General features: G+C 45.7%; 10 protein-coding genes and 1 non-coding gene across 11 annotated transcripts; 4 read left to right on the plus strand and 7 right to left on the minus strand.

Moving 5' to 3' along the window:
* Positions 1–771: 771 nt before the first annotated feature.
* Positions 772–2,833, minus strand: TrAFT101_011874 (uncharacterized protein). Its single transcript, XM_024910714.2, has 5 exons — positions 2,192–2,833; positions 1,900–2,114; positions 1,384–1,823; positions 1,103–1,311; positions 772–1,027 (listed from the first exon to the last, which is right to left on the minus strand). Exons 1-5 carry the CDS (start codon positions 2,400–2,402, stop codon positions 885–887), a joined length of 1,218 nt encoding a protein of 405 aa, XP_024757696.1. The 5' UTR covers positions 2,403–2,833; the 3' UTR covers positions 772–884.
* A 1,125-nt stretch (positions 2,834–3,958) lies between these two features.
* Positions 3,959–4,985, plus strand: TrAFT101_011875 (uncharacterized protein). Its single transcript, XM_024908584.2, has one exon. The coding sequence runs from the start codon at positions 4,137–4,139 to the stop codon at positions 4,632–4,634; it is 498 nt and encodes a 165-aa protein (XP_024757695.1). The 5' UTR covers positions 3,959–4,136; the 3' UTR covers positions 4,635–4,985.
* A 489-nt stretch (positions 4,986–5,474) lies between these two features.
* On the plus strand, positions 5,475–8,031 carry TrAFT101_011876 (uncharacterized protein). Its single transcript, XM_066129406.1, has 4 exons — positions 5,475–5,907; positions 5,984–6,013; positions 6,079–6,605; positions 6,680–8,031. The coding sequence occupies exons 1-4, from the start codon at positions 5,497–5,499 to the stop codon at positions 7,848–7,850; spliced, it is 2,139 nt and encodes a 712-aa protein (XP_065985540.1). The 5' UTR covers positions 5,475–5,496; the 3' UTR covers positions 7,851–8,031.
* On the minus strand, positions 7,844–10,192 carry TrAFT101_011877 (uncharacterized protein). Its single transcript, XM_024910087.2, has 7 exons — positions 9,955–10,192; positions 9,737–9,888; positions 9,327–9,632; positions 8,999–9,267; positions 8,511–8,937; positions 8,238–8,449; positions 7,844–8,167 (listed from the first exon to the last, which is right to left on the minus strand). The coding sequence occupies exons 1-7, from the start codon at positions 10,122–10,124 to the stop codon at positions 8,060–8,062; spliced, it is 1,644 nt and encodes a 547-aa protein (XP_024757693.1). The 5' UTR covers positions 10,125–10,192; the 3' UTR covers positions 7,844–8,059.
* Positions 10,193–10,513: 321 nt separating this feature from the next.
* Positions 10,514–12,564, minus strand: TrAFT101_011878 (uncharacterized protein). The gene is made up of 4 exons (XM_066129407.1): positions 12,298–12,564; positions 12,143–12,245; positions 11,292–12,091; positions 10,514–11,237 (listed from the first exon to the last, which is right to left on the minus strand). The coding sequence occupies exons 1-3, from the start codon at positions 12,464–12,466 to the stop codon at positions 11,575–11,577; spliced, it is 789 nt and encodes a 262-aa protein (XP_065985541.1). The 5' UTR covers positions 12,467–12,564; the 3' UTR covers positions 10,514–11,237; positions 11,292–11,574.
* A 321-nt stretch (positions 12,565–12,885) lies between these two features.
* Positions 12,886–14,803, minus strand: TrAFT101_011879 (uncharacterized protein). Its single transcript, XM_024908583.2, has 3 exons — positions 14,321–14,803; positions 14,004–14,266; positions 12,886–13,930 (listed from the first exon to the last, which is right to left on the minus strand). Exons 1-3 carry the CDS (start codon positions 14,382–14,384, stop codon positions 13,265–13,267), a joined length of 993 nt encoding a protein of 330 aa, XP_024757691.1. The 5' UTR covers positions 14,385–14,803; the 3' UTR covers positions 12,886–13,264.
* A 1,508-nt stretch (positions 14,804–16,311) lies between these two features.
* On the plus strand, positions 16,312–17,091 carry TrAFT101_011880 (uncharacterized protein; the record flags this gene model as incomplete). Its single annotated transcript, XM_066129408.1, has 1 exon — positions 16,312–17,091. One exon carries the CDS (start codon positions 16,312–16,314, stop codon positions 17,089–17,091), a length of 780 nt encoding a protein of 259 aa, XP_065985542.1.
* A 138-nt stretch (positions 17,092–17,229) lies between these two features.
* On the minus strand, positions 17,230–17,985 carry TrAFT101_011881 (uncharacterized protein). Its single transcript, XM_066129409.1, has one exon. The coding sequence runs from the start codon at positions 17,853–17,855 to the stop codon at positions 17,535–17,537; it is 321 nt and encodes a 106-aa protein (XP_065985543.1). The 5' UTR covers positions 17,856–17,985; the 3' UTR covers positions 17,230–17,534.
* Positions 17,986–18,945: 960 nt separating this feature from the next.
* On the minus strand, positions 18,946–19,030 carry TrAFT101_011882. Its single transcript has one exon. It is a non-coding gene; the product is annotated as a tRNA-His (tRNA).
* A 1,370-nt stretch (positions 19,031–20,400) lies between these two features.
* On the plus strand, positions 20,401–22,065 carry TrAFT101_011883 (uncharacterized protein). Its single transcript, XM_024908579.2, has 6 exons — positions 20,401–20,634; positions 20,708–20,871; positions 20,930–21,102; positions 21,159–21,584; positions 21,640–21,704; positions 21,753–22,065. The coding sequence occupies exons 1-6, from the start codon at positions 20,437–20,439 to the stop codon at positions 21,834–21,836; spliced, it is 1,110 nt and encodes a 369-aa protein (XP_024757687.1). The 5' UTR covers positions 20,401–20,436; the 3' UTR covers positions 21,837–22,065.
* Positions 22,066–22,076: 11 nt separating this feature from the next.
* TrAFT101_011884 (uncharacterized protein) lies at positions 22,077–23,694 on the minus strand (the record flags this gene model as incomplete). The annotated part of the gene is made up of 1 exon (XM_024903467.2): positions 22,077–23,694. The coding sequence occupies one exon, from the start codon at positions 23,692–23,694 to the stop codon at positions 22,171–22,173; it is 1,524 nt and encodes a 507-aa protein (XP_024757686.1). The 3' UTR covers positions 22,077–22,170.
* Between the last annotated feature and the right edge of the window lie 2,579 nt (positions 23,695–26,273).

The raw sequence follows: 26,273 nt of genomic DNA on the forward strand, positions 1-26,273 counted from the left end.
AGGGAAAACAAGAGGAGATGGAAAAAGAAATTTGAATTGACATTCCTTGGTAGCTATCTTTGCTCGGGAAGGATGCCGCCCCCGCGCAGCTAAGCTGCGTGAGGCCATTGCTGCCAACGCCCGTTGGTCAAGGACGATTGCAGAGCTGTCATTACGTGCTTATGGCGTAGAAAAATAGGAAAGTTGGTTGAAAGCCCGAAGTAACCCTTTTGTGGCTTCCCGTGTGCGGTTAAGGATGTTATTGGATGGGCGTGTTATGCCGCTTTCTTGGATTGGCTTTTCCGAGGTCGCCGGTCGTGAGCGGAATGCGCTTGGATTGGTTGCTGCTTGTTAGATGGGCGAATGCTTAGCTTGGGGGTATTGACTTTTTAGACTTTCTGAGCTGCATAGGGTGAGGGTGGGGACGAGCGGTAGTTGAATGCTTGGCTGGTATATTTTGCTGTTGGAGTAGCTGGTTGCAATGGTGTTGATGTGCAGGCCTGGAGGGGTGACGTTTGGATTTTGAGCTTGGCTTTGAGAGGGCAAGGTTGTGTTTAAACGGTGCTGAGACGACAATGCATTAAAAAGGCGAGAGCTCGTCAGCCGTGTTGGTGCATATGAAGTTTATGAGCTATTGTTGCCAATGATGGGGGTTATGACTGGTAGTTACGTTAGTAAGTCGATAGGCGTACGGCAGTTTTCCCCATGTGGCAGAATTGATTACGCTATCGGCATTGTTGTCTTAGATCTCACTATCTGTGACTTTCTCTATCTTATACTGGTGGTCATTATTCGCAGGGCTGAAATCATGCAGCCATTTCGTTACTCATTTCATTTCGTTGATACATACTCTAGATCGAACGACGTAATATATTTATTTTATCTTGTCGTCGTGTCCTCCTTGATTACACTGCAGCGTGGAAGGCAGCAGCCTTCTTTCCAGCTAGCTCCAGGTAGAAGCTTGTGTCGGCGAAATCATTGTCGTAGCCCACAAACTTCTGGTTGGTGGGCAGCTGGTTGGTCTTGAGAGACGGCATGATTTGAGTACCTGGAGGTAAAATTGGTCAATCGGTTGTTTCTTCTTGGAACAAAAAGGTGGAAGCAGCTGCATTTGTGAACTTGCCTTCGTTGACTTCGTCGAACATGGCACTGAAGATGAATAGAGGCTTGTTGGCCATGGTGGTCAAAGCATCAGCTTGTGCAGAGTAGAAAGAGCCGTTGTATCGTGGGAAGTAGTCGAATGCTGATGGGTTGGTCCCGCCGTTGAGATGGTAGGCAGAGGTGCCGGGGAAAACAACTGGGGCGTACTGCTTGCCGAGAGACTTCAACAACCTAATAGTAAATCTTTTGTTAGGTTTGCAACGTTCGAATGTGCAGAGCCCGGTTTTAAGCTATATTACGTACTGTGCGTCCGGGACCTGGACAGAGGTGTGGAATCCTGCATAGCCGGCATCGCTATAGCCTCCAACGGTCCAAGGGCTGATGAAGTCTGCTTTCTTATAAGCCTGGAAGAAGCCTGTGTTGCCGGTGACGTCGCCGGACCACTGCTCAGGCACGCCGAAGCCGACGTACAAGCCGGCAGCCTGGAGCTGAGAGGCAATGTTGACACTGTCGGCAGCAGTGACTTTGAATCCAGAGAAGCCGATTCCAAAGACCATGGTGACTGGCTTGCCGTTTTGGTGGATGTAGGCTGAAGATGTGGTGTATTTCTTGATGTTGGCGTTGTAGTCGTTTAGGACTGCCGTGGCGACGCTGCCTTGAGACGAGTCGGCGCCAGAGACGTCGTATTCGACGATGAAGCCGAGGCCATACTTTTCAGCCGCTGCTTGGACTTGGTTGAGGACCTAGGTTGGTGATCAGATACTTTGGTCTGCGATTTTATGTGTCACGATGCATCCAAGATAGCATATAGGTACTTACTGTGATAAAGGACTGGTCGCTGACGGACTGTATAAATCTTTGTACAATCACGCCGTCAATGCCGTACTGCTGCATCCACTTAAAGTGCAGGTCGACGACACCCTCGCAAGAGCTGTCATAGAATGGGGCTGGTTGGCCATTTGGTAGTGTGAGCTGAGTGTTGAAGAGACAGTTGGCTGGGTATTGGCTGACGTCGGGGATGAAGTCAATCTCAACTACCAAAGGGTCAGTCATATATTAAGGCCATAGCTATTAGGCGATGCAAATTATTAAGAAAGAGATGGTTCCTTACTGTTATTGGGTCCCGGCGTATTGCCATCGACGGACCAGTGGTTGTTAACACCAGCGCCGGGTTTGCGGAACCAGCCTTGGTAACCGAAGAGCCATTTGCCTTGTATGGTAGAGGTATCGATGGCTGCGTCTCTGTTGGTGTGTATGTGATGGTTATGCGACGCGGCTGATACCGCAGTGGCGTAGAGGAGCCATGACAGAGTGGTCTTCATGGCGGATTGGTATAGTGGTGGCGGTTGGTGAAGAGATGGTATTTCGAAGTGAATCTCGACATATACCACTTTGATTACCACCTAGGTATAATGCAAAGATATGGAGTAGCTTATGCCTTACTTATATAACTATACTCATATTATTACTGGGCCAATATATGGCAACCCCTATGAGGAGGGCTGTGATTACTATTGCCTCTTGTTTCAGTCCCACTGCGGCTCTCGCACTGCGCGATGGCATAGAATAGGCAGCTCGTATGCCGATCTCGTCCAATCTTGCTCTGCCAGCTGTCGAGATGACAGCAAAATGCCGATTGCGCCTTTGAAGATTTCTTAATTGTCTATTATCCGTAGGCTCTTGTACTTAAATTCCGAGGACAGTACCATATAAATGCGTGTGAAGAAACACGGAGGGACATTGCATAAACTGACTCAACCAATCGACCGCTAGATCAGCCGAGATGCGATTTGCTTGTGGATCGATGGTGACAGCTGCTCTTTCAGGCGCAGAATGTGGAAACGGCCCGAACGGCAGAGGCTAAAACAAGGGATGTCCAATCGGGGCGAGGTGTTTGATGCAACGTCGCTGCTGATCATCACCTTTGAGAATTTGTGATGCTTATATTCAGTACGGTTTGATGTAGATGAAGATGAGAATGCTCCTAGGCTCATATAGGTATATCGAATACCGTGAGGTTCTCACTTCATCGGACTAGGCCGTGGTTTACTGTTAGGATTGCAGCCGCAGGAAGGGCTAAGTCGCCTGCTTTGGCAAACACAAAGCGCAAGTCTTATTGGTAAAAGAGCTGCAAGATATATGCACATGTACTGATGCCTTTTCAAGACTTTCCCGTCGGCTTATAAGAGACCAAGGATTAGTATTTTCGATGCTCTATGCCATACGAATTCGCATGCCACCTCCCTATCTCTCGGTATATCGACTTTGCTATATCTGACACTTCATTTCAATCTTGGTGATATATGAGCTCATTTTTTTTTTTTGCCTGCAATGAGAGAATCTTTACGGATAAATTCAAGGACACCTTCGACTTTATATTCTCCAGCTGACTGTGATTACTGAGTACATTATAAATTAACAAATAGGTAGTCAGCTCGGCACTTAGCTTGACTTGGGCCGCATACGTACAGTAGAAGCGGTGTGCAAAAAAAATGCTCTCTACCTTGTATAAACGCAGGTTTAAAATAATTATTGTGGCAATAATAGTTGCGATATAGGACCAACAGCTCGTTGAACGCAGCGAGAAGGATATGTATACGATTATGATACTGCATATACACTAATACTTAACCAGCAAGTTACTAATGCCGAATACAGGTGCTGAGAGTTAGCAGAGCTGCATATTGCTTTCCAGAAACACAACAAATTCTAGACTTGGAGCTGTCGTAGCTGTGCGCCGCGCTGCTTACACCGTCGCCTTGGCCCTTTTTCTCAGAAAGGCAAAAAAGCTGTCTTAGCGTGACAGCTTTCAGAAACAAGGTTTCAACATTCGTCCATCTGACGCCGATTGACGTGTCCCTAGCGCCGGATAGATTGAAGCTTGGTATCCGATGATGAGTTTTTATGTCATAATGAAGCCATATAATTGAGCCTTATAAGACAGAATAGAGCCGACTATAACAATTGCTAAATCATAACGAAATACATGTTTTACACATACATGCCGAGTTTCTCGTGGTATATACATTTGCAATACCAATATCTCTTCTACTATAATGTCGACTGAAAATCCGCCATCATTTTTTATTTCGCTTCCAGTCGAATCTCTCAGCTCTGCTACCGATTTTTATAAATCTCTCTCATTTACTCCTCTTCCTGAGTTCTCTGACTCTAACACTGCTGCCTTCCGCTTCCCTTACAAATCTAACTCTAATATCTGCCTTATGCTACACTCAACATCTCGGTTTGGAGAATTTATTCGCCATGGTTCAGAGATTATACATGCGAAGAAGGTTACGGGCGCGATATACACTCTAGGCGTGGCCGGCAGAGACGTTGTAGATGGGCTGTTAGAGAAAGCTGAGAAGGCGGGTGGCAAAAAAGATCCATTCAAAATGGAAGAATATGGGAAATCTGTGGGGATATATACAAGGAGCTTTGAGGATCTTGATGGACATATCTGGGAAGCGACAACAATGTTAGAGACGAAGAAGAAGAAGAAGAAGGAAAAGGACGAAGCGAAATCAGAAAAATCGATGGCTTCTTCAACTTAGTTGGTTGGATGGTAGTTTGTTGTATTTGACTTGGAGAAATGGTGTTAGGTGTCTGGTGGTTGATTTTCTATCATTTCCGCTAATTTATCGTTGGATTACATGGGCTGCTTATTTGCGAAATACTCTCTTGTATTGCTCTTGTGCCCTTCGCTATCAATTTTCTGCCCTGGCTCAGGCCAGAATTACACATACTCATACATACTCAATAGCTATAACTATTATCAATTGTGGATCGCATCATGAATGCCATGTTAGCTCTAGGTAGACTACCGCAACGTCAAAAGGTCTGTCCCAGCATACGAACCTCTCGTCGGGCTGGCCTACGATTCTCGGCATCTGTGAAACATGAACCACATTGGCTTGATTATGATCTAGATTTCGGATCATATTGACGCGTGCAACGGTGGTTTCTAAGCCGGCGGCCGTTAGTTATAGACACTTATTCTAATAGCTGTACCTCTCCTTCGGGAGCTAAATTATGAATTTGGCCGGCTAGCATCTCATGAATCCTTTCCAAGCTACGCATAGGGCAAGATCTTATATGTATCCCCGCTCTTTCAAGGATCCTTTAGCGTAGGATGATCTATCAACTCAATTACTAGATGCAACACCCGAACTCTCCAAGTTGGTTTGCTTTGCGTTGGCACTTTGTATCCCATCGCGGGGGGCCAGATCGCGGATCTAACCCCGCATGTAGATTCAGGACAGGGTTACACTCGGGGGGTAATAACGCGAAATTACCGATAGGATCGTCCAGCTAATCATGGGTGCCTAAAGGAGCTATTCTATTAAAGCTTCCAGATGATGCTGTGTTGTCTGTTGTAACTAAGCGACGCTGTCTATCATTTGCGAGACGATAATCATGGTTTCCAACAGCTTGATTACGCTTTATACTGGCCTTGTGCTATCGACTAGCATCCAGTATGGTGCAGCTGATACAGCCCCGAGCTGGCAAAAATATGTCAGATCGCCTGCTTCTCAGATAGTGAAGCCAGTCGGAATTGTATCAAATAGCACAATTGGCAATGTTTCAAACCCCAATGGCGTGATTGGCGGCCAAGAGCCGACAGTACTGAGTCGCAACACTGAAAGCGACCAATTGCCGACAATAGTGGTGGATTTTGGACAGAATGTAGTTGGGATTTTAAGGCTACAATTCAGCGGATCACAGAGCTTGTCCACAGGACTGCCGGGTTTGAGATTGGCCTTTTCTGAGACGACAGAGTATCTTACCGATCGGAGCGATTTTACACGATCCGATAATGCCAGCGGAGTAAGTCCAGAGATCACATATCCTTTTGCTGTCCTCTTTTGTTCTTAAAGGACTGTTGACTAAGTTGTCGACACAGGGTGAAAAATTGACAAATGGAACAGATCAGGTAAGAAATGAAATCATCAAGTTGTCAAGCAATCTGGACACCAATGTTTAGATCGTATATCATAGGTGGCTGTCAAGGACGGTAGTTACACTTGGAGTGATCTTCATGGATGTGATAACGGCTCTCAAGTCTGTTCAGATGGGCTCCACGGCTTCCGTTACGTGAAAATCTGGCTGGAAGCTTTAGCGTCGGATGCGCCATACACATCTTCCCTGGGTTCTGTTTCCATCTCGGGCGTGAGCCTTGAATGGTCTGCGTATCTTGGGACACCGGACACTTTCACCGGATCGTTTGAATGTTCAGACGAAGACCTCACACAATGGTGGTACGATGGAGTATATACCGTGGATATGGGAACAGATGTGTTTCTTGCCAACGAGACAGAGCCTAGAAGTGCTTCTAGTCCGACCTTGGAGGGCAAGCAAGTACTTTTCGACGGCGCCAAGCGTGATAGAGACCCATATGTTGGAGATCTGGCAGTGTCATCGCTTACTTCGTACTTGTCTCATGACTTTGCCGAATCGTCGAGGAATGTGTTGGAAGATTTGGCACAGCATCAGCGCTCTGATGGCTGGATTCCTCCTGCAAGCATGCAAGTCTTTCCTCAAGATTACAAAACATGACTTCTTGTAAAGCGAATTTCTGCTAACGGAATTTAAAAAACAGAAACAACTACGGTCTTCCATTATTTGACTACCCCCTCTGGTGGGTTGTCTGTAGTGTCGACCTTGTCATGTACACAGGCAATGCCTCTTATGCGAATGCTTATTGGGGTACACTAACTAAGGCTCTTGACGGATATTACCTTTCGAATATAGATGGAGTGACAGGGCTTCTGGATAAAAACGACACTGGCTATGGCGATTATGCGTTTCTGCCTCGTTCAGGGCCCGTAACGTACTACAACGCCTTGTACGTCCATGCACTATCGTATGCCTCGCAGCTGGCTACGAGCCTTGGCCGTAATGACGACGCAGGAAGATGGTCTTCTAGAGCTGCATCTGTTGGAAAAGCACTTATAAGTCACAATTTTGACCAGAGCGTTGGCGCATTTTATGATGGCGGCCCTTGCCCCGGAGCGGCAGCAGGCACATACTGCAATGTTCATGCGCAAGACGGCAACTCTATTGCGATTCTTGCAGGAGTGACAAATGACACAACTTCGGCTCAGATATTGAACTACTGGCAAAATGCAACTTCTCAGGAATATGGAAACGCATTCTACGACAGCAGCATATTGAGTCCCGGCGACCAATTCAATAATCGAGTCTACGCTTTCATCTCCTATTTTGAGATTGCGGCCCGATTTGCTACTCCTGGGCAAGCTTCGTCTGCCTTTGACGAACTCCGAAGACTGTATGGATGGATGGCTAGCCATGATCCTCAGATCACCATGTGGGAGGGCATCGGACCAGGCGGGGCTCCTTATGAGGGTGCATTTACATCCATGGCGCATGGCTGGTCAACGGGAATAGTCCCGCTTCTGACCGGATATGTCCTTGGAGTGAAACCCCAGTCACCTGGGTTTCAGACGTGGAAAATTTGCCCCGTGGTAGATGGCGGAGGGCTCACATGGGCTAAAGGAGAAGTGCCAACGCCACAAGGAAAGATAACAGTCTCATGGGAGACTGAGGATGCGCAGACGGGAGTGGTGTTTACTCTTGATATTGAAACACCAGATAACTCATCTGGCGTGGTGTGCGTTCCCATTATGGGACTGAATAATCCAACGATAAGCATGGATGGAGCACCTATAAATGTGTCTTCTAACCCAACAACTGGCTGGGCGAGCGTTGATGCTACTGGAGGAAAGCATGTCTTTACAGTTGAAGCATAACGAGTATATATGGGGATTCTATATAGGTATTCTATAACTTTTGGGGGTGCCATTCTTGCGAGCGGACGTATGCTCGCTAAATCTGAAGCCTTTTGTGCAACACGGAAACAGGCTTGGATGCTGATAGATGACTTATCAGCGAAGAGCTCTATCTTATATGAATGTCATGAGATGCATGGAATTTTTGATAAACAAAGTGTTTTGTAACATTAATTTTGATCTTCTCCTGTTTCTTCAGCTTCCTCATCAACTAGTGTACTGCCTGCAGGTGGGAAGTTGGAAAATAGCAAGACGGCCATTCCAACCACTGCAATTGCCTAAACAATTTCATCCATATTAGCCTCTTATTAACGTTGTCCAGCTCGTCTGGTGTTTGACAGAACTTACCGCATTGCAGAAAAACGTGACATATGCCTTGCCCACGCCTGCAAGACTCGAAAATACAAATCCAAATAGCCCCTGTGTTGACAATCGGGCAATGTTCTCTACAAGGGTTACGGCGTTTAGGGCATCCGCACGCTGCGACTCTGAGCACATATCTGTGATGACGCCTTTGGCAGCCGGCGCAGAGCCGGACCCGAAGGGTAGGAGGAACGCAGCTACAAAGAGATGGATTAGTATTTCCGTGAGTTGAAGTTGGTTCAATGGTAATGGTCTTACCCAAATAAATATGCCACCTTTTCGTAGCAAATGCAACCACAGTAGTGAGTGCTCCGTCAACTACGAGGCTCCACCGTAGGAAAATGAGATCAAAGTGCCCGACTTCGCGGTGATGCGCTGAGGATAGTGGCTTAGTTGGCTCTACGTCCGTCTGCTCGCCAGCAGCTGCATCGAAGTCACCAGGCTCGGTCGGTAACTGGGTGTCCGCTGTGGATATGGACGAATCGTCAGAGTCTTCTGGTGATGGGCTTGAAGTGCGCTTCATCAGGTGGCGACCGAAATTGATGATGCGCGGGAAGAGAAGGATGAGAAAGATGCTTCGCATAAAGGCAAATTCGGACATGAGCCACCCATTGTCGGCCTGGTCAAAGTCGAATGCTGCGGTGGCGTACATCTGGATCAGCAGAGGTGCGTAATCCGTTGCAAGCTGGAGAGGATCTAGTCAGTCCTGAAGACACATTATATGAAATGATGGGCTTGCTACGTACGACTCCGAGGAATATGCCGGCGCAGAGAATCACAACGCCGTAATGCTTCTTGATACCGCCGTTGGCTAAGCGCATGCGCTGCGGCACGAGAATTTTGAGCGGCGCGAAGAAGCCTGCAATGCCTTGCCGGCCTGGCTTCTTATTGCTCATGGACTCTGGAGAGATGTACGGGATTCCAAAGCGGACGTACACGCAGGCGATGAGAAACGTGATGCAGGCGACATCGAAAGGGGCGCGAATATCGATGGCATCACCAATCATTCCACCGGCTGTGCATTCAACCTATTAGTTGGGCAAACTACCAAGAATAAACAGAGACTATTCATACCCAAGTATCCAATACTTTGCCCAAGCATGATGCTTCCCTGTAGTTTACCAAAGACAACGGTACGCCGAGATGGCTCAACGAGCTCACTAGCGATGATGTTGGTGACGAGAATGTACCCTGCTGGCCCGCCAACAATGGTGAAGAGCTGGGTACTTTGGATAATCAGCATGCCTGTCCGTTTGCCGGCGATGACTCCAAGAATCTGTGCAAGGACTCGAATAGCAGGCACAAAGGTCTGGATCATGAGAGCAGCACGAGGGCCAATCTTCTTGACCGTCCATCCTGCGAGAAATAGATTGAGAGTTCCTGAGTGTCACACATGCATGCGTGCCTATTGTCAATATTACATGTACTCATGAAAATAACGATTGCGGATATGATAATCTGGTATGACAGTTAGGATTACTCACCGCATAGTGTCGTACTCATTCCCAGAATACTAAACTGTGCTGCGGTCCCAGCAGCGATTTCGTCGCGGCTGCATCGCTGGCCGGGACCTTCAAAGGGAGGATGATGGTCGTAATACTCGTCGCACACCATGAGATGGAAAACATACATGAGCCTATTCGAGTCGAATGTTAGCTTTGGCTAATATGCACTATCTATACAGATGGGCATTGCGACTCACGGGACTTGTGTGTAACTAAAGGCGACACATATTAGAAACCCAGCTGCTAGGATGCGGTTCTCGACATTAGTGAAGATGCCTCTGACCGACGCTCCAAAGCCCTTCTTTTGACTGGCCAAAGGCGAGGCCTTGCGGCCCGGGAGCAGCGGCGTAGTTTCATCCGTTGCCATTCTGAGCCAGCAGCACCTTTTGAGCCTTTTGATTTCTCCGGCTCTGCTTTGTCGCGTGCGCGGTGTAGAATGAAGCAATGGATTGGAAAGACGGCGTCTCTGGCCCGTTTCGCTCAGTGAACGGCAGCCGGCTTGTCGGTGGATCACTGATATCGCAAATGGCGAATAGAAGCTGCTGATTGCGCGAATCCCCGCCGAGTCGGAAAGCTGAGCGCTTGGAATGGCAGCTTTTTCGGCAGATAGTGGGCCTTAGCAGCGGGGATGGGTTCGTTCCCAGCAATTACCAATGCATATGCAGAGGCAAGGGAGAGAGTGAGGAAGCGGCATCGCTCTTAGTCAGACGAGGTAATGGCTGTGTATTTTTACCCTGTTAGTAATAATGGCCAGACGCCGGGTTTTAAAGTAGCAAGTTTTCTTCTACAAGGCACAACTCAATAAAGGTATATCTGCCTTTTACTTATACACTGTCCTTCATAGAATGGTTGCGGGTTGGTACTTTATGAATATGTTATTTCGTACATCATCTCATGAATCTTCACGCGTTGCAAGACTTCTCTATTCAACATCTAGTGAAATGTTAAAAGTACTGCTTGCGAGTGCCGTACCATAATAGAAATGTCTCCCTTGCTATTAGGGCGAAGTGCGCTCTCGTACTGTTTCGCCACCCTCACAGGCTTTCCCTCAGCCAGGTCATAATCGTAACTAATCCCAGCGACAGTGATATTTGTTTCCGATAGTGCACCTGGAGCAGTCATCAGCTCGACAGTAGCATAATTGACTCCGCTTCGGCTAGTGTTAAGAGTAAAGGCCGTGCTTGGTGCTGCTTCGGCTTCGGCTTCGGCTTGACTATTGCTTGGAGGGTTCCATTCGTTAAGATTTAGAGGACAACTCGCGCTAGTCGTCCTTCTAAGTATGCTGCGTATGCAGAGTAAAAATCACTGTTTAGATCAATGTTGTTGATTCTCGTGTTGGGGTTGCTTCCGATGAATTTTGAAACCATAACATGCCCGTAGTAAGGAGGGTTGGCCGATGGCCTTGTGCCGTTCTGAGAAATGGGCATCCAAGCGCCATACGGTAAGCGGTTCCCTGATGCAGGTGCATGCGGTTCACTCCCTGCCAGATTGCATTAAAAATATTATCTTAAAAATAAAGATTAAGGTGACTCACGAAAGACGCATAATAGAGCTCATAGTCAAGAATGAATAAGGCGGATCCAAATACATTAGAAACTCCAAAAGCCCCTTGACCGGAGACGCTGTTGGTCTCTCCAAGAGTATAAACACGACCAGCGCCGTGATTTAAGTTGCAGAGAGATTGATGAACAGTCCCATTTATCACTACGCTTGTGTGATTCATGAGAGTGCCTGCTATATTGTTAGTATCTTGGCTCATAGAGAACACAATAGTCTTATCTTGCAGAGACGGATTCTGCGACGTTGACGATATGTACCTATGTCTCCAATTTTGCAAACAAATCTCCTCTGAGCAAGCTTTGGCTGCAGCCTACCCGTGCTGGGATACTTCTGAGATCCATCCATCTCGAGTAAGGCGTCGTGATATTATAACAACAAGTTGAAGGAGCGTAAAAACGTAATGACTTGGCCGGTGTTTGAATGTTTTGCGAACGGTAAACCCACTCATTGACCCAATCCTCTTGAGTCCATGTTGGAGGCTGGAATCCAGACAGAGCGCCGTAATCATTCTCGTTGCCTATTTCGAATAGGTGCAGTCGCTCAGGCGGAATCTGCAGCAAGGACTGCGCTACCTCTCCCCCAAGGTTATCAAGAAATGTAGAATCATTTTTGTAAAAGTTTAGCCCAAAAATATATTTTGTCCCTTCAATGGCCGTAAGGGCCTCCCAAAAAGTTGGGCCAATAGAAGTATTGCGTGGCTGGTCCGAATTGTACGACGGATCCCTGAAATTGATGATTTGCTCTTGTTGGTCAGGAAAATACGTGACATGATCCCTGGGTTCCTTTATTAATAACCAGCTGCTGATGTAAGTGATGGACACGCACTGAGTATTTCCCCCAATGCGAAGAATCTGAGGAACATCTCCATTAAAGGCTCTTAGATTGGCCAAGAGATTATTGGTGAATTTATTCGGACGAGATTTATTTCCTGAGAGGAACAATGAGTACTTTTGCTGAGCCGCGAGTAAATCATACTTTACCTTGGAAATCAACAAGGAATGCAAATTCAATGGAAAATGACTGGAAATCAAGCGAGATTGGCGGACTTGATGATGCTGGTGCTGATCTGGCGATATCTAGGTGGACTGTTTCGCTTGCGGCGAGGGCGATGAGAGTCGCGGTTGACGATGCTGCCAAAGTCCGAACCATTTTGCAATTGTCAAATTAGCCAAATGTACATGTACCTAAATAAACTGGACGCGCTTTATATTCTTATACACCCTCATCACAATGCTAGACTAGTGTGCATTGGAGAGTGACCTTGTGGATATATGGTACGTTGATATTGAGAAGAGTATCAGATTGACGTCATTCTGGCTTCTATATCTTGCCAATGACAACAAATCTAGAAAATGGAAGGTTAATTAGCCTAAACAATACGCTTCAATTGAGGTAAGTTGTTGATTCCTGTTTCGACTGAATCCCCACGACGGGTCGCGGCAAGGTTACATCCCGACGGATCGGAAAACAGAGATCTGAAGTGTCTAAATGAATATTGACTCTAGCCTATATGTGGCGCTTGACAGGTTTAATCCCTCTCTTTTGTAAGTGCAATAACCCAAGAATTTCTCTAGTATATGATCGGTAAGTATGATGTAGTTTGTCCCATTTATCGCTACTCTAAATACTTAAATCTCTCTTTCATCCTTCTTAAAATTGTACGTGAGGTCCTACCCCCCAGATCATCGCTTTAAGAAAGTACAATTAATGGTATAAGTTATAGAAAAACCACGGGTAAAAAAATAGGTAGCTAGTATAGCGAGACGCCGTAAAGGAAGAGAAATTTTGCACAAGTGAGTCGTTTTGAGTATATTACGCTATGTAACATAGTATACTTACTCTTTCTTTCGTGGTAGCTTGCATTTAAGCGCACTGATCTATCTTTGGACCCTGTATTCGTTGCGTTGTTCATGAATCGATGTAATAGGCATATATAATAGCCTGCTCTTAACGAAAATACGGCTTACAGACCGGCTTGACCACTTCCCATCCCTTGTCAAAGGCCGCAATGAGTTCATCTGGAAGTGGCCCCTTTTGCAAGCTTGTCAAGTTCTCCTTTAGCTGCTGAACACTGCTTGCCCCAATAATCACAGCGTCACCATATTGATTCTGCATTAAGCTGTGGTGAAGAGACCATCTAAGGGCCGCCTCAACGGTGCTGATGCCGAGCTTAGCAGCCGCTGGCCTCACAATATCCAGGGCCTTGAAATAAGTCTCATTCCAGTATCTCTCTCGGTAATTAGCACCCTGCTGATGTGAAGGATCAAATCGACTGCCTTGCTCGTGTTCTTTATAATCCAGTTTATACTTGTCAGTGAGCATTCCTCCTGCCAAGGGGTTAAATTGGTAAAACGCGATGCCATAATATCTCAGACAAGGGAACAGCTCTGGTTCTACGCCTCGGTGGAGGGCATTGTACACGCCTTGGTAGACATCGGGCTTCTTCCAACCATTACGAATGCAAAGTTCGCTTATCTGAGCTGTTTCCCAGGCTGAGTAGTTGCTAATCCCCAACCGTTTGAAGTAGCCTTCTTCGTATAACTTGTTGACCTCGCGAAGAGTATCCTCGTACGGTGTATTATGATCAGGCGCATGTAGGTACCACATATCAACCTAATCAACGTTTAGTTCGAAAACGGTATACCTGACAACATACATGTCATATCCATGTCCCCTATCAACTTACATTTTCAGCTCCGAGAGCCTTCATGCTCTCCAAGAGGCCTTGTCGAATACCTGCCGGCGTATGGTTGTACTTGCCGCCAGCAGGTGACAGTTTGGTATCCATGACAATGCCTCTCTTTTGCCAATCTAGTTGTCTAAGGAACTCTTCAGAGCTCCCTCCGCCGTACACTCGGGCTGTGTCGACCTCTGAGTGGCCAAACCCTTGAAATACATCTAAGATTTCTGCACATTCCTCCAAGGTATGAATTCGAGCTTGATCAGCGCCTTGAAGTTTGCAATTAGCATACATAACGCTCTTCATAGGCTGGATTTACAAACCTTTCTCTCCGAGGGTCATAGCCCCAAAGACTATTTTTAGTGCCGAGTTAGAATGTGAACCCATCTTTTGTTACACTTTCTCAGTCCTATATCTCCTCTAAGTGAAATGATATAATTTGTATATATGTCTAATTATTGAAATTTATCACCAACAGCATAACCACCACGTCGCGAAATTTGTCCTAGATATACCAATACTTCTGGTTATGATATACGGCGGGGTAAATACGAAATGCTTAACCCCGCAATTCAGAATGGTGCCATAGGAATTAGCACGATGAAAACAGGGGGATGGGGCAAAATTCGGGCCATGAGCGGTAATAAAATCCATTTGCGCCATTTATTGGTGGAAAATTGACCATTTGACCAATATTTCGCGTAGAGAGTGGAATTTTTGCGCTGCTATCTTAACAGTTGAACTATACCTGGAGCTATAAAGATATTCACAAGCGGAAAGGCACTTCTGGAGGCTGTACTGATGGTATTCAATGTATTTCGGAGAGTACTGAAGAAAAGAATGTGCTAATTGCGATGAGTCTGTAACTATTTCATATATAACGTAACTATAAGTCTATTGGATTACACTGATAACAATTATCTATCTGTTGTAGTAATATCTTATCAAGATAACTGGCTGTCTAATTTATCTTTTGGGTCGGGGTCGGGTAATTCATTTAGCGCACTTGGACGTGTACTAATGGACAGGTAATTTAAATGCGGCCATTCACTTTGTACTTTCTTGTCCAAGTACTTGGTTAGAAATTTATATAAAAAGTAAATGGAATTTAAGAGACGCCTCATAACGCGTGGAACTGACTGGAGTCCACTGCTACTGCAAGGGATTGATATACCAAAGCTGCTGCTGGGCTGTTGCCTTTAAGTATAAAATTATATGTAGACGTGTATTCTCTCATGTTATACAAGACTGAGAAGCGTATATCACGAATTTGGGATATCTTTTAAATCCATGCTTCGTTAAAGAAAGTTCCCATAGCAAGTTTTGCAAGTACACATGTACTGCTTGTGGGAATCGTTGCTGTGGCGCTCGTATTTATAAAATCCGGCTCAGCGGGCAGACCTAAACCGGTAATTATGGCTGTTCTGAGGTGAGCTACCTGTTAGCGTGGCGTCTCAGGGCATCAATGGTAGAGCCGCTTTGGACGGTTTTAATTTGCAAAACCTTTCTGTATGTCAACTGGTAGACTAATTATTAATAGCAACTTCTATCAGACGAGAATTTAGAATTCAGTGATAGCTTTTACTGGTAAACTCCGATCCATGTAAACTCGGAATCGCCCCGCTATATATCCGCCTGATAGTTTCGATTTGTCTGAAAAGACAATTCTCAAGACAGTAATTAATAACTATTATATGTCTAGTCGCGTTTGCTATTTAAGGAGCATTATAAATTGAATACTCTGTTGTCTGAATATACATTAATGATGGCTAATAATTTAGGGCTCTTGGAGCATCATACCTCTCTACAGCGAATTAATAATGCGATCCCTGAATACAGTCTGTTTATTCCTAACGAGCGAGCTTTATATAAAGAAGGATCGTTTTGCGAATTAGAGTGATAAAGTCGCACGTTCTATCAAAAACTTCATCTATAAACATTATCCAAGTCTAATCTCACAGATATTTGCATATTAATTGACGGCGTCTCATTTATATCACGGCGCACCAAGATGGCAGACAAAATCCCCAAAGCTGTATACCAGTGGAACGTCACTGAGGGAGAAGGTTTTGAATCTTTAAAATACTCCAAGCAACCCCTTTCTCAGTTAGGGGACAGCCAAGTACTTGTGAAATGTAAGCTTTACTATAAAGATCCCACTTATATGCATGCCACATCCTAACCAATTCATACAGTGGAAGCGGCATCACTCAACGTGAGTTAATACACACTAACAATGTGACTATTACCACTAACTAGAGGATTTATTTCCTAGTATCGCGATCTTATGATAATACAAGGGTTAACCGCACACATGGTTGGCCCGAACCCGAACGTCATCCCAGGCTCGGATGGGGCTGGAACTGTCGTCGCAGTTGGGAAGCATGTCCGTCGCTTCACACCAGGCGATAGAGTTGTCACGGCATTCTTCCAAGACTACGTAGGCGGGCGCTTCCAGCCTAATATGGCTGCTTCGATGCTTGGAGGCACCCTTGATGGTACACTTCGCACTTATGGAGCGTTCAATGAGCAGGGACTGGCACGAATCCCATCGAATTTGAGCTTTCTTGAAGCCTCAACGCTGAGTTGTGCTGGATTAACCGCCTGGAGTGCTCTCTTCGGGCTGTCTGATTACAAATTGAACGCTGGCCAATGGGTACTGACTCAAGGCACCGGAGGAGTCAGCGTATTTGCGCTGCAGTTTGCCAAAGCAGTCGGCGCAAGAGTCATTGCAACTACGGGTTCCAGCGACAAGGTGAAGTTTTTGAAGGATCTTGGAGCTGATCACGTTATAAACTATAAAGAGGACTCCGAATGGGGCGCTACGGCCAAAACGTTGACGGGAGGTGTTGGCGTTGACCAAGTTGTGGAAGTTGCTGGTCCGGTGTCCATGGCGCAGAGCTTGAAGGCTACCAAGGTAGAGGGTGTCATCAATATTGTTGGCTATCTGGGAGGTGTTGAAGGCAACCAACCTAGCTTCTCGGACAGTTTCGCGCACAGGTGTATAGTACGGCCTATTGCTGTAGGATCAAGAATCTTGCTGGAAGATTTGTGTCGCTTGTCGAGGCCAATCCGGAGAAGCTTCGACCGGTGATTGACCCCAAGACGTTTCGTCTGGATCAACTCAAGGAAGCATGTGAGTATCAGTGGTCGGGGCAACACAAAGGAAAGGTTTGCATTGAGATGCCTTAAGATGGAAATGAGATTCAGAGGGCATCTGGAAGTGGTGGAACGGCGTGGAGATTGGAATTACCTACATGTATCTTCATGTCATAACGCCCTATGTAATTACTTATGCAGTGGTTTACTGCACGAGGCATTATTTATGTTCACACACACATCTAGACACCTCTTGTATAGATACTAGGCACTCCATAATACCATGTACGAATACGCTGCCACATCCTCTCGATAAGGACCTCGTGATAAATTGTGCGTGATTCGCTAGCTACTATATGCGATATATTAATTGTATCCAAGGTGGCGTCATTAGTCCACTAAGGTCCATTAACCCCGCCCTCTCTGTGCGACCCCTCCTTACTTTCGCTCCCAGGCGCCGGTGATACTGCCAGGCTGCAGGTTAGCCTTCATGTTTGTGAAGTTGACCACGTCGCCGATGACAATCTTTGACGCCTCGTGCGCAAGCGCCGCTTCGGCCTGGCCTTCATTTTCCCAGTTCAAGACGGCGACCACGTGGAATGGGGCATCAGGGCCGAACTGGAGGACCTGCCAGCTCTTGAGGCCGAGAGGCGTCCACTGCTCGTTCGCGATGGGCATGTGTTTGTTGATGTAGTAATCCATGTCGAAGTACTCGCCCTCCTTGGGCTGGTTGTAGAAAACTGTGACGTTGGAAGGCATTGTGTCGGTCTTTGCTGTGCACGAGGTATTTAGCTTGGGTCTCGTAGTATCCTATTGTTGGGCCAGTTCGTACTTTAAGATTGAGTTGCTGGTCAAAAGCTGGATCTGCGAGTTGACTGATGGCGTTGAGGCTGGACTGTCTGTTGGATGAATACCTAGGTATTTATTTATCCGCCGAGAGCTTTCCGAGGATGCGGCTTTGTGCCGCGCCGGGTGGGGCTTCGGACTAATGACTTGATGTGTCGGCGGGCTTACGAGACATTTACTGCATTCCACCAGCTGCCCAGACTCATTGCCTTTTGTCCGAGTGCTGTTGAGCTTCCATGCATGAGATTGCAAGAGGAGAAGAAGACCTGGGGAAGGATTTGGGAGGATCGCTGCAGGAATCGATATTTGCAACAAATGTATAAAATCTTGCTCGGTAGTATCTGACCTGGATGCTCTGGACATCGCTTTTCTTCTACGCTCAATATTTACAATGTATAAGCCGCATTGCGCCTTAAGAGGAAATTCAGCTTTCAGATTACCAATCACCTTCCCAGGGAAGATGGCTGAGAGTTAGATCAAATGAAGTATTATAAATCAACATTCTTTGAAGTTTAGTCTCTGAGGGAACTTCAAACCCCCCTTACGCTCCCACAGATATTGCAAGCAGATGCCGAAACCTGGCAGTTTGCAACGTAGCCTTTCAGTGTTACCAACATAGTTGTATGCACTTGTTACATGCCGGGTATGCAAAGCCTAGTAGGAATAACCATACCAGTTCCCTCAGCACATGATTCAAACCAAAAACGTGGCCGCAGAGGAGACATTAATAATACGCTTAGATGGATAGCTGGTGATTTTTGATCTTTGGTACGCATGCACGTGTGTCTCTCCCTCTGCTGCACACACACACATAGCAAAAACGAGCCGAATTGCTAGTTATATTGCTAATGAAGTTGTAGGATCTCCTCCCTCCGCGATAAACAAGATTGGCCAGGTTGGCTTCTTCATGCATTCGTCACAAATAGTGTCGCACGATACTGCGGGGAGCTGCCCATAGCTGCTATTAGCGCTGGCCTTATGGCCCAAAAACAGCAAAAAAAAGTGCCATTACGAGGAGTCGAACCTCGGTCTTCAGTGGTTTGTAGTAATACCACAAACTGATGTCTTAACCGTTGGACCATAATAGCTAGCACTTGATGATGCTACGGTCGGCAATTAGTTACCATATGAAAGTATGATAGCGCGTGAGAAACAATTCGCACCATGTCCCAAAGAAAGCAGCCAGATCTTGCTCGTGATTCGGAAATTTTCAAGCATCCCATCCCATCTCATTTTATTTTTCTTTATTTGATCATTCGCCTCCTGATTTCATGTCCCGCGCTGCTGGTTGTGAGATGCGCTGGTGCAAAGAACCTGGCATTAAATCACTTGGTTATGAGGCCAAGCGATATGATACAGTCAGTGCGCATCATGTTAAACTTCCTGCGTGTAGGCATGTAACACACACGTTTTTTTATCTGTTCTCTTTAATATAGAGCGCTGCCAATAAAGTATTTTCATCTTGCAAAAAATAGAATAAGGTGACGGGCTGGGCACAGGATATCCCTCGAATGGGCAATGATGGGCTTCCGAAATTCGTTCTACCATCAATAATGATGCTAAAATAGAGAAAACATATTGCCCATACGTCCCTTGTCCGACCTTTGCTGTGCCACAAACAGTCTTTTCCACCTTGGAATTTGCGGCGTGTATATCGGGCGCCGTCACAAGTCGGGGCTGTGATTCCACCACCATCCATTTTCGCGACAATTTTGAAGAGGCTCAACATCTTCATAAATCTAACTACGGTTACCGTTGGCGTAGCATAAGTCGCTCGTGTAGTCACTACGCCCTCCAGTGCAATTATTCGTGCGGCTATCTTTGCCAAATTTACGAACCTGCCTCCATTTCCAGATGCTACGATCGCCAAACTCCTAAGCTTCACCGCATATCGGCGCAGAGAATAGCAAACCAAAAAAAAAAAAAAAAAAACCACCTGCTATTTTAGAAAGGAACTTTCGCAAATGATACAATTGTTTCCCTCTATTGTCAGCACGAGCTTTCCTCTCCTAGTCGACTCCGACTGCCAAGGACCAACGACAGTGGCTAACAAAAATAAGATTAGCCAATAATTTAAGCTTATATGTCTATTCTCCGTTCTCCGTTCTCCGCCCAAGCTGATCTACTGCTCTTGGCCCGAATGTCACCTCACTTATCAAGGAAAATGCTATAATAGCGAGGGCATTAGGTTCGACCGCGGCCTCTCATTGCCGGATCGGGAAGCTCCATAAGCTCCCAGATAAGTCGCCATACCGCAATACAAATGAGATGATTGGTTGCTACCGCTTTCTGATATGGCAAGTGGCAGTGAATCTATGCCTAGAGAATATGGCTAGTTCTCAATACGAGCCTTACTGCGTGTATCTCTTGCGACGCCTCTTGCAGTGAAAGCATAAAATGGGTTACTGGCCCGTTCATACTGGACGCTTTTGACTGCATGTAAGAATATCTATCAGACTTATCGACTTGAGCAAATCTTGGAAAAAAAATAAAAATGATTACCAAAATTGCCATACCTCTACTTGTGGCAACTTACCCGCTTGCTCTCTCCGCGCCTCTGGCTAGCAGTGACTCAGGGCTCCGCCTCATCAAGACCTCTGAGGCTGACGTAGGCCAATGGGTAACTGAACAAGAGAAATTCGACAGATTCATCTCAAAGAATATAGGATTCATCGATATCACGGACATTAAGGTGGGTATCTCGAAATATGATTCACCATCGATTGAATACTATGGCCAGCTCTTTTAATAAAGTCAGCATACAGGACGACGAAGTGTTATCTATTCTATCCATCCCATCTTCAGAAGCCTCCATCTCCACTCGGGCGGTTACCTATCCAACTAGAGTCGAGCATGTAGACGAGGCAAAGTCGCTCATCGCGAACGTGTCTATCAGTGGCCCACAGAGCTGGCTAACCACGTTTACGCAGTGCGTACTGCACTAGTGCTGGTTATTTTGTTGCGTGGTGATGTTAACTGTAAACTAGATTTACAACGCGACACTACCGTTCGACTACTGGCACTCAAGCCTCAGCCTGGCTATTCGATCAAATCTCCAGCATCGCATCTGTGAGGCCCGAAATCATTGTGCAGAGATTCACTCACACATGGAACCAGCCCTCTATTATTGCTCGCCTACCCGGTCAAAGCTCCAATTTAAGTAAGTTCGCTGCCTTTGTAAAATTGGATACCGTTATGCCGCTGACGGACTTTAAGTTATTGTGGGAGCCCACATGGACTCTACCGCTGGCTCTACTACGGCCCGCAGTCCTGGTGCAGATGATAATGGCTCAGGATCTGTTACTATATTGGAGGCCTTACGTGTCATTGCCAATTCAGATTTTACTCCTAAAAACACCATTGAGTTTCACTGGTACAGTGGTGAGGAGGGAGGGCTCCTAGGTTCTCAGGCGATCTTTTCAAATTATAAATCCACCAAAAAGAGTGTGCTCGCCATGCTCAATCAAGATATGACTGGATATTCGCCGAGTAACCAGCTAGCTGTATATACTGACAACGTAGATGCGTCCTTGACTCAGTATGTTAGAGTAATTGCTACTCAGTACACAGGTGCTGCTCCTCTGACCACTCGATGTGGTTATGGCTGCTCCGATCACGCCAGCGCTCGATCCAACGGTTTCCGTCAGTTACGTCCCAGCCTTGAGAAGACGGTGATTTTACTTACTCTGGTTAATAGCATCTGCTTTCGTCAATGAAGACACATTCGAAAAGTCTAACCCCAACATTCATACTGCTGCAGATGTAAGGTCCACCGTGGAATTTGTTTAGCTCTGACTTACATATTCATAGTCTCTTGAGAAGATTCAGTGGCCAGCTATTCTTCGACATGCCAAATTTACAGTCGGGTTCATCGTGGAGGCATCTTACATTTAAATTATTTTACGGCTGGCTTCACGACCAATACGCGCTGACCATCCCCCCCAATGGTTGTTTTAGATGCGATTATTCTAGAAAATTAGTGAATAATTACATCTACTTGTCATTTGCATTCACTTATCGCCACTGAAAAGAAGCATCACAAAATACATGCCACTAATATTGCTTATCCAGATTACCTCGCTTCCATTAACGCCAGTTTACAAAATGTAATTACTGTACTTGTTTAAAAATAAGTATATGCTTTTATTTAAATTAGTGTTATTATCTTCTAGTATTTGCTTGCTTGTACTATATAGCCGCTTTTAATGGCTGTATGTCTCAGTGTGGATTATAAAAATTGAGTGCCATATCCTGTATCTGGCCCTCTCTGCACATCGACGGCTTGTGGTTTTCCGTAAGAATAGCCATTTGTGAATGTTCCCTCATACGTCGGATATGGAATTCCTTTCCACATTTTTTGAATCTTCTTTGCCGCTTCCAAAAAGTTCTTTCGAATCTTAGGATATTCGCCATTTACCAATTTTTTATCCTTCTTGACAAATTTGCCATCGATCAGTACGTGCAAAATGTCTCCAATATTAGCGTGTAAAATAATTGCTGCAACGGGATCTTCCCATCCCAGCATTGAAGGCGAATTTTCTGCATCCCAGACTACCAAATCAGCTTTGGCGCCGACTTTGATAACACCAAGATCTGGGCGCCGAAGAGCTAGTCCTCCAGACCGAGTGGCTAGCAAAAATGCCTGGTTGACGCTCATAGGGTTATATGTCGGCACATTCCAGTTCTCCAAGACTTGGTTATAGAAGTAATGCCTTGCGGATTGAAGCCACATACGAGCCTGCGTCAAGATATCTGAGGAATAGGTAAAATGTGTATCAATCCCCAGTGCTGCTTGGTCCTGCGCATAGTACGAGTGAGGATGACCATGGCCGTACTGCATCTCTGACTCCGCCGTGATGGAGATGTATTGGTTGGTGGAACGAAGGAGCTGTAAATCATCTGCGGTTATGAAACTCGAATGCGAGAAGACGACTGGGATAGATCCGTCCAAAAGATCAAATCGTTGAACTTGGGATGCAAGGTTGCTAAATCCCCATGGTCCAGCAAGAGAGTGTGTTGTCACAACCGAGACATTAAACTCCTTGGCAAGATCTGCAACAGTCTGGGCTTCGTTGACATCTGGGTTCGGTCCCCAGTAGTCATATGCGATGCCTAGTTCAGCAGGAGAATTACCCAGCAGCGCCTTTTTATTTTCGGCCATCTCCCGAAAGAGTGGGAACTGATCCTCTGCCGTGTAGTTCAGCGATGTTATATTGTGAAAAGTAAAGGCCCAGAAAACTCTAGCTCCGCTATCGACGGATGCATTGAGTCCGGCGTAAGATGTATCCGCTGACCAAGTGTGTGAGGCGTGATCAAGAATTGTTGTCACTCCGCCATTCATGGCTTCATAGATGCCAGCAAGCTGGCTAATGTACACATCGTCTGCTGTGAACTTGTCTGCTGAAAAATACTCTCCGTAACGATTGAAGTATTCGGTAAGCGATGTATTTGATCCAATGGTTTTAAAGACAGTTTGCCACCCATGGCGATGAGTGTCAATGAATCCAGGAGTTAAGATCTGATTTGATATGTCCACAACCGTTGTGCCAGACGGCAAATTGGATGGTAGTGGATCTGTATTCACATTGGCGATACGATCGTTCGTGATTAATACAGAACCATTTTGGATTATACGTAAATAGTTCTCATTGTCGTCCCATGCAATGATTGTGCCGCCTGAGAGCAACGTTGATGCGGCGTGAACGATGTTTGAGAGCCCAAGAGCTCCCAAAAGCAATTGGCAGCGGTGCATTGGGAATAGAGAAAGCTGCGACTGTTATAAGCAAATGATAAATATTGAAGCCTACGTGTTACAGTAATTCTACAGAGAGTTGGCCGTTTATTTATACAGCGCACCACGTCTCGCGTCACCAGGAATTTTCTCGCGAGGCTCATTGGAGCCCATTGTGTGGAACCTTTAAATAGGAGGCACAAGGCATACGTTAGCTTGCTTTCAATCAATTGGTCCTGTCTTGACGAACCCTTCATTGTGAGGCATCTGCGCGAAACTCGAAGTTCTGCCAACTCGCATGGCCCGCGTTGTCCGCGATTGCCACTTATACGCCGAACGCATACAAATGTAACCTCGCACATGGATTGCGTGGAACCGTTCGTTCATTCGGCAAATTGCGGACCAATGGCTTGGGAGACATTTGGTTGTTGGCTCGCCATTTACATAATTCTTGGTCATCCTTGCTGCCCACATATGTGGACCTGTTGGAGCCTCGGTTGCGAGTATACGCAAATGGATGTTGATAAATCTGTATTATAGGGAGGAGTGTGACGAAATATCTGCCGATGCGCCAAGTGAAATAGTAACGAGGCTTGCCAGGCTGAATTGGATCATATCGTTCATCACCGACGCTATCGGTGACCCGTCCCTGTAGATATCCTGATGCAATCTAGCCACACCGCTGGTGTCTTCATTGTAAGAGATCGTGTGTGCATTAATGCTCATCCCTCTTATCCCTCATTCCTACATCGTTGTGCAGTCGAAAAATATCTCCAGAGACCGAAAAGCTAATTTTGCCAATCTAAACCTGATGGTGAATGATGCATGGAGCTGGAGTTAAATACTGTCATCGCACCGCTGGTCACCGTCATAATCGAGAGACCGGCCAGCTGTTGAAGCTACCTGGTATCAGTGTTCGTCATGGTTGACAAATGAGCCCTACACAGTTACAGGAACAGTGGCTAAAGAATTTTCCGAGCCGCCGCTAAAGCGGTATAAAGGCATAAGCCACTGCCGTCTAGCTGTAGTAACCTATATGTAAGCTTAATTAACAGGCCTATGGCGATGGCTCTTTTCAACTATAGTAGCTGCTGATTTCCCGTCCCGTCCAGTAAGCTAAGATATGCTGAGATTACATTAACCATATCTATTTCGCACATTCTCGAGAAAAATATCTTTATAATTCTTCAATCGATGGGAGTGGATAACGCTATGTCGCTTTCAAGCCAGAAGTTACAACAGAAGCACATATTCGCTATACTTCACATCACGACTATAATGAATAGAGAGATCTGCTACCAAGTATCTAGTTCTACTGTAGCATCGATCGCCGCTATATAATAATTCGGTGACCGATTAAAAAAAAAAAAAAAAAAAAAAAAAAAAAAGAAAGTTAAATCTCGCCAAGCCAAAGTGTTCGCCAGAGCTTACAAGGCTCCCAACCCTGCAGTAGGAGGCGAAGAGCCTAAGACTCTAGCCAAGTGAGAACTACAACTCAATAATGCGAGACAAACTTGCAAGCTGAAATGCATCGCTATATATGCGAGAGGCAGACTCCTCACTTGAGCTGATAGCCTGACCATGGAACAGGCGCAATAAGACGGATCTTACTGTAATCAAATATGTAACTATGCAATAACAAGTTGAATTATCAACATATCACGGCATAGAAGCTTCACAGCATCTTCAAAGTTGAATGCTATGATAGTTTTGCTTTGTAGTTTCCATCTTATCGGCCATATGCGGGTCTTGGCCGTGCGACCTTTGGTATCTCTTAAAACACACTGCTGTTAAAAAAGGATCTTGAAGTGATTAAAAGCTGTATAGCTCCTCTAGCTTGCAAAGCTGTGGGATGACGTGGTATGAATTTTGATGGCATGCTAAATGTAAGACCGAATGATTTTACATCTTTCTCTTTAGTCCATTAACTATTCGGTTTGTTAGACGCAAAGTGACATTGCCCTGAGAATACAAGCGCTGAAGTAACTTAAATTGAAAAAAATTTCTCCGTGCATATGCCTTTTAGTCGGCAAGTCCGCGAGCCGCATGAGCTGCTGTATTGAAGTCTTTAATAATTGAACTATATGTGGAGATATAGTTATGACATTGTTCTTTATAATGAAGCGGCATATACGAATAACCTACAGCCCATTTAAGACTCGCATCATCATCAAGCCACGGCTTCTTTACTGTCAGCTACCTGTCAACATAGCATAAGCGTGGGGGGCGTTTCATTACTAGTGGAACCTGGGCAATTTTCTTAGAGAGTGCAGAACGCTGCCTTATAGGGCGCTGGTCAAGGCTTAGCGGCAGAGCTGACTGTAGAATTACAAACGTAGGATCCACCTGTCAACTTTATACGCCCAGTGAATTGACCCTGGTAATAGTACAACGTATCTCCATTAGTAACGCCACTTAGACTCGATGGATTTGCTTACTGCGGCAAAAGAACTCAATGGTACAGGCAAATCTGGATTTTTCCCCTTCTTTTTTACTAGAGAATGGTAGATAGAGGCTTGACAAATTGCTCCGTAATGATGAAGGCATCTTCAGATGAGAAATTTCTAGGGCTGTATCCTTTATTTGACCTGTAGAGAATC

Source organism: Trichoderma asperellum, chromosome 7 (assembly GCF_020647865.1).
Source record: "Trichoderma asperellum chromosome 7, complete sequence".
Taxonomy (NCBI): Eukaryota; Fungi; Ascomycota; class Sordariomycetes; order Hypocreales; family Hypocreaceae; genus Trichoderma; species Trichoderma asperellum.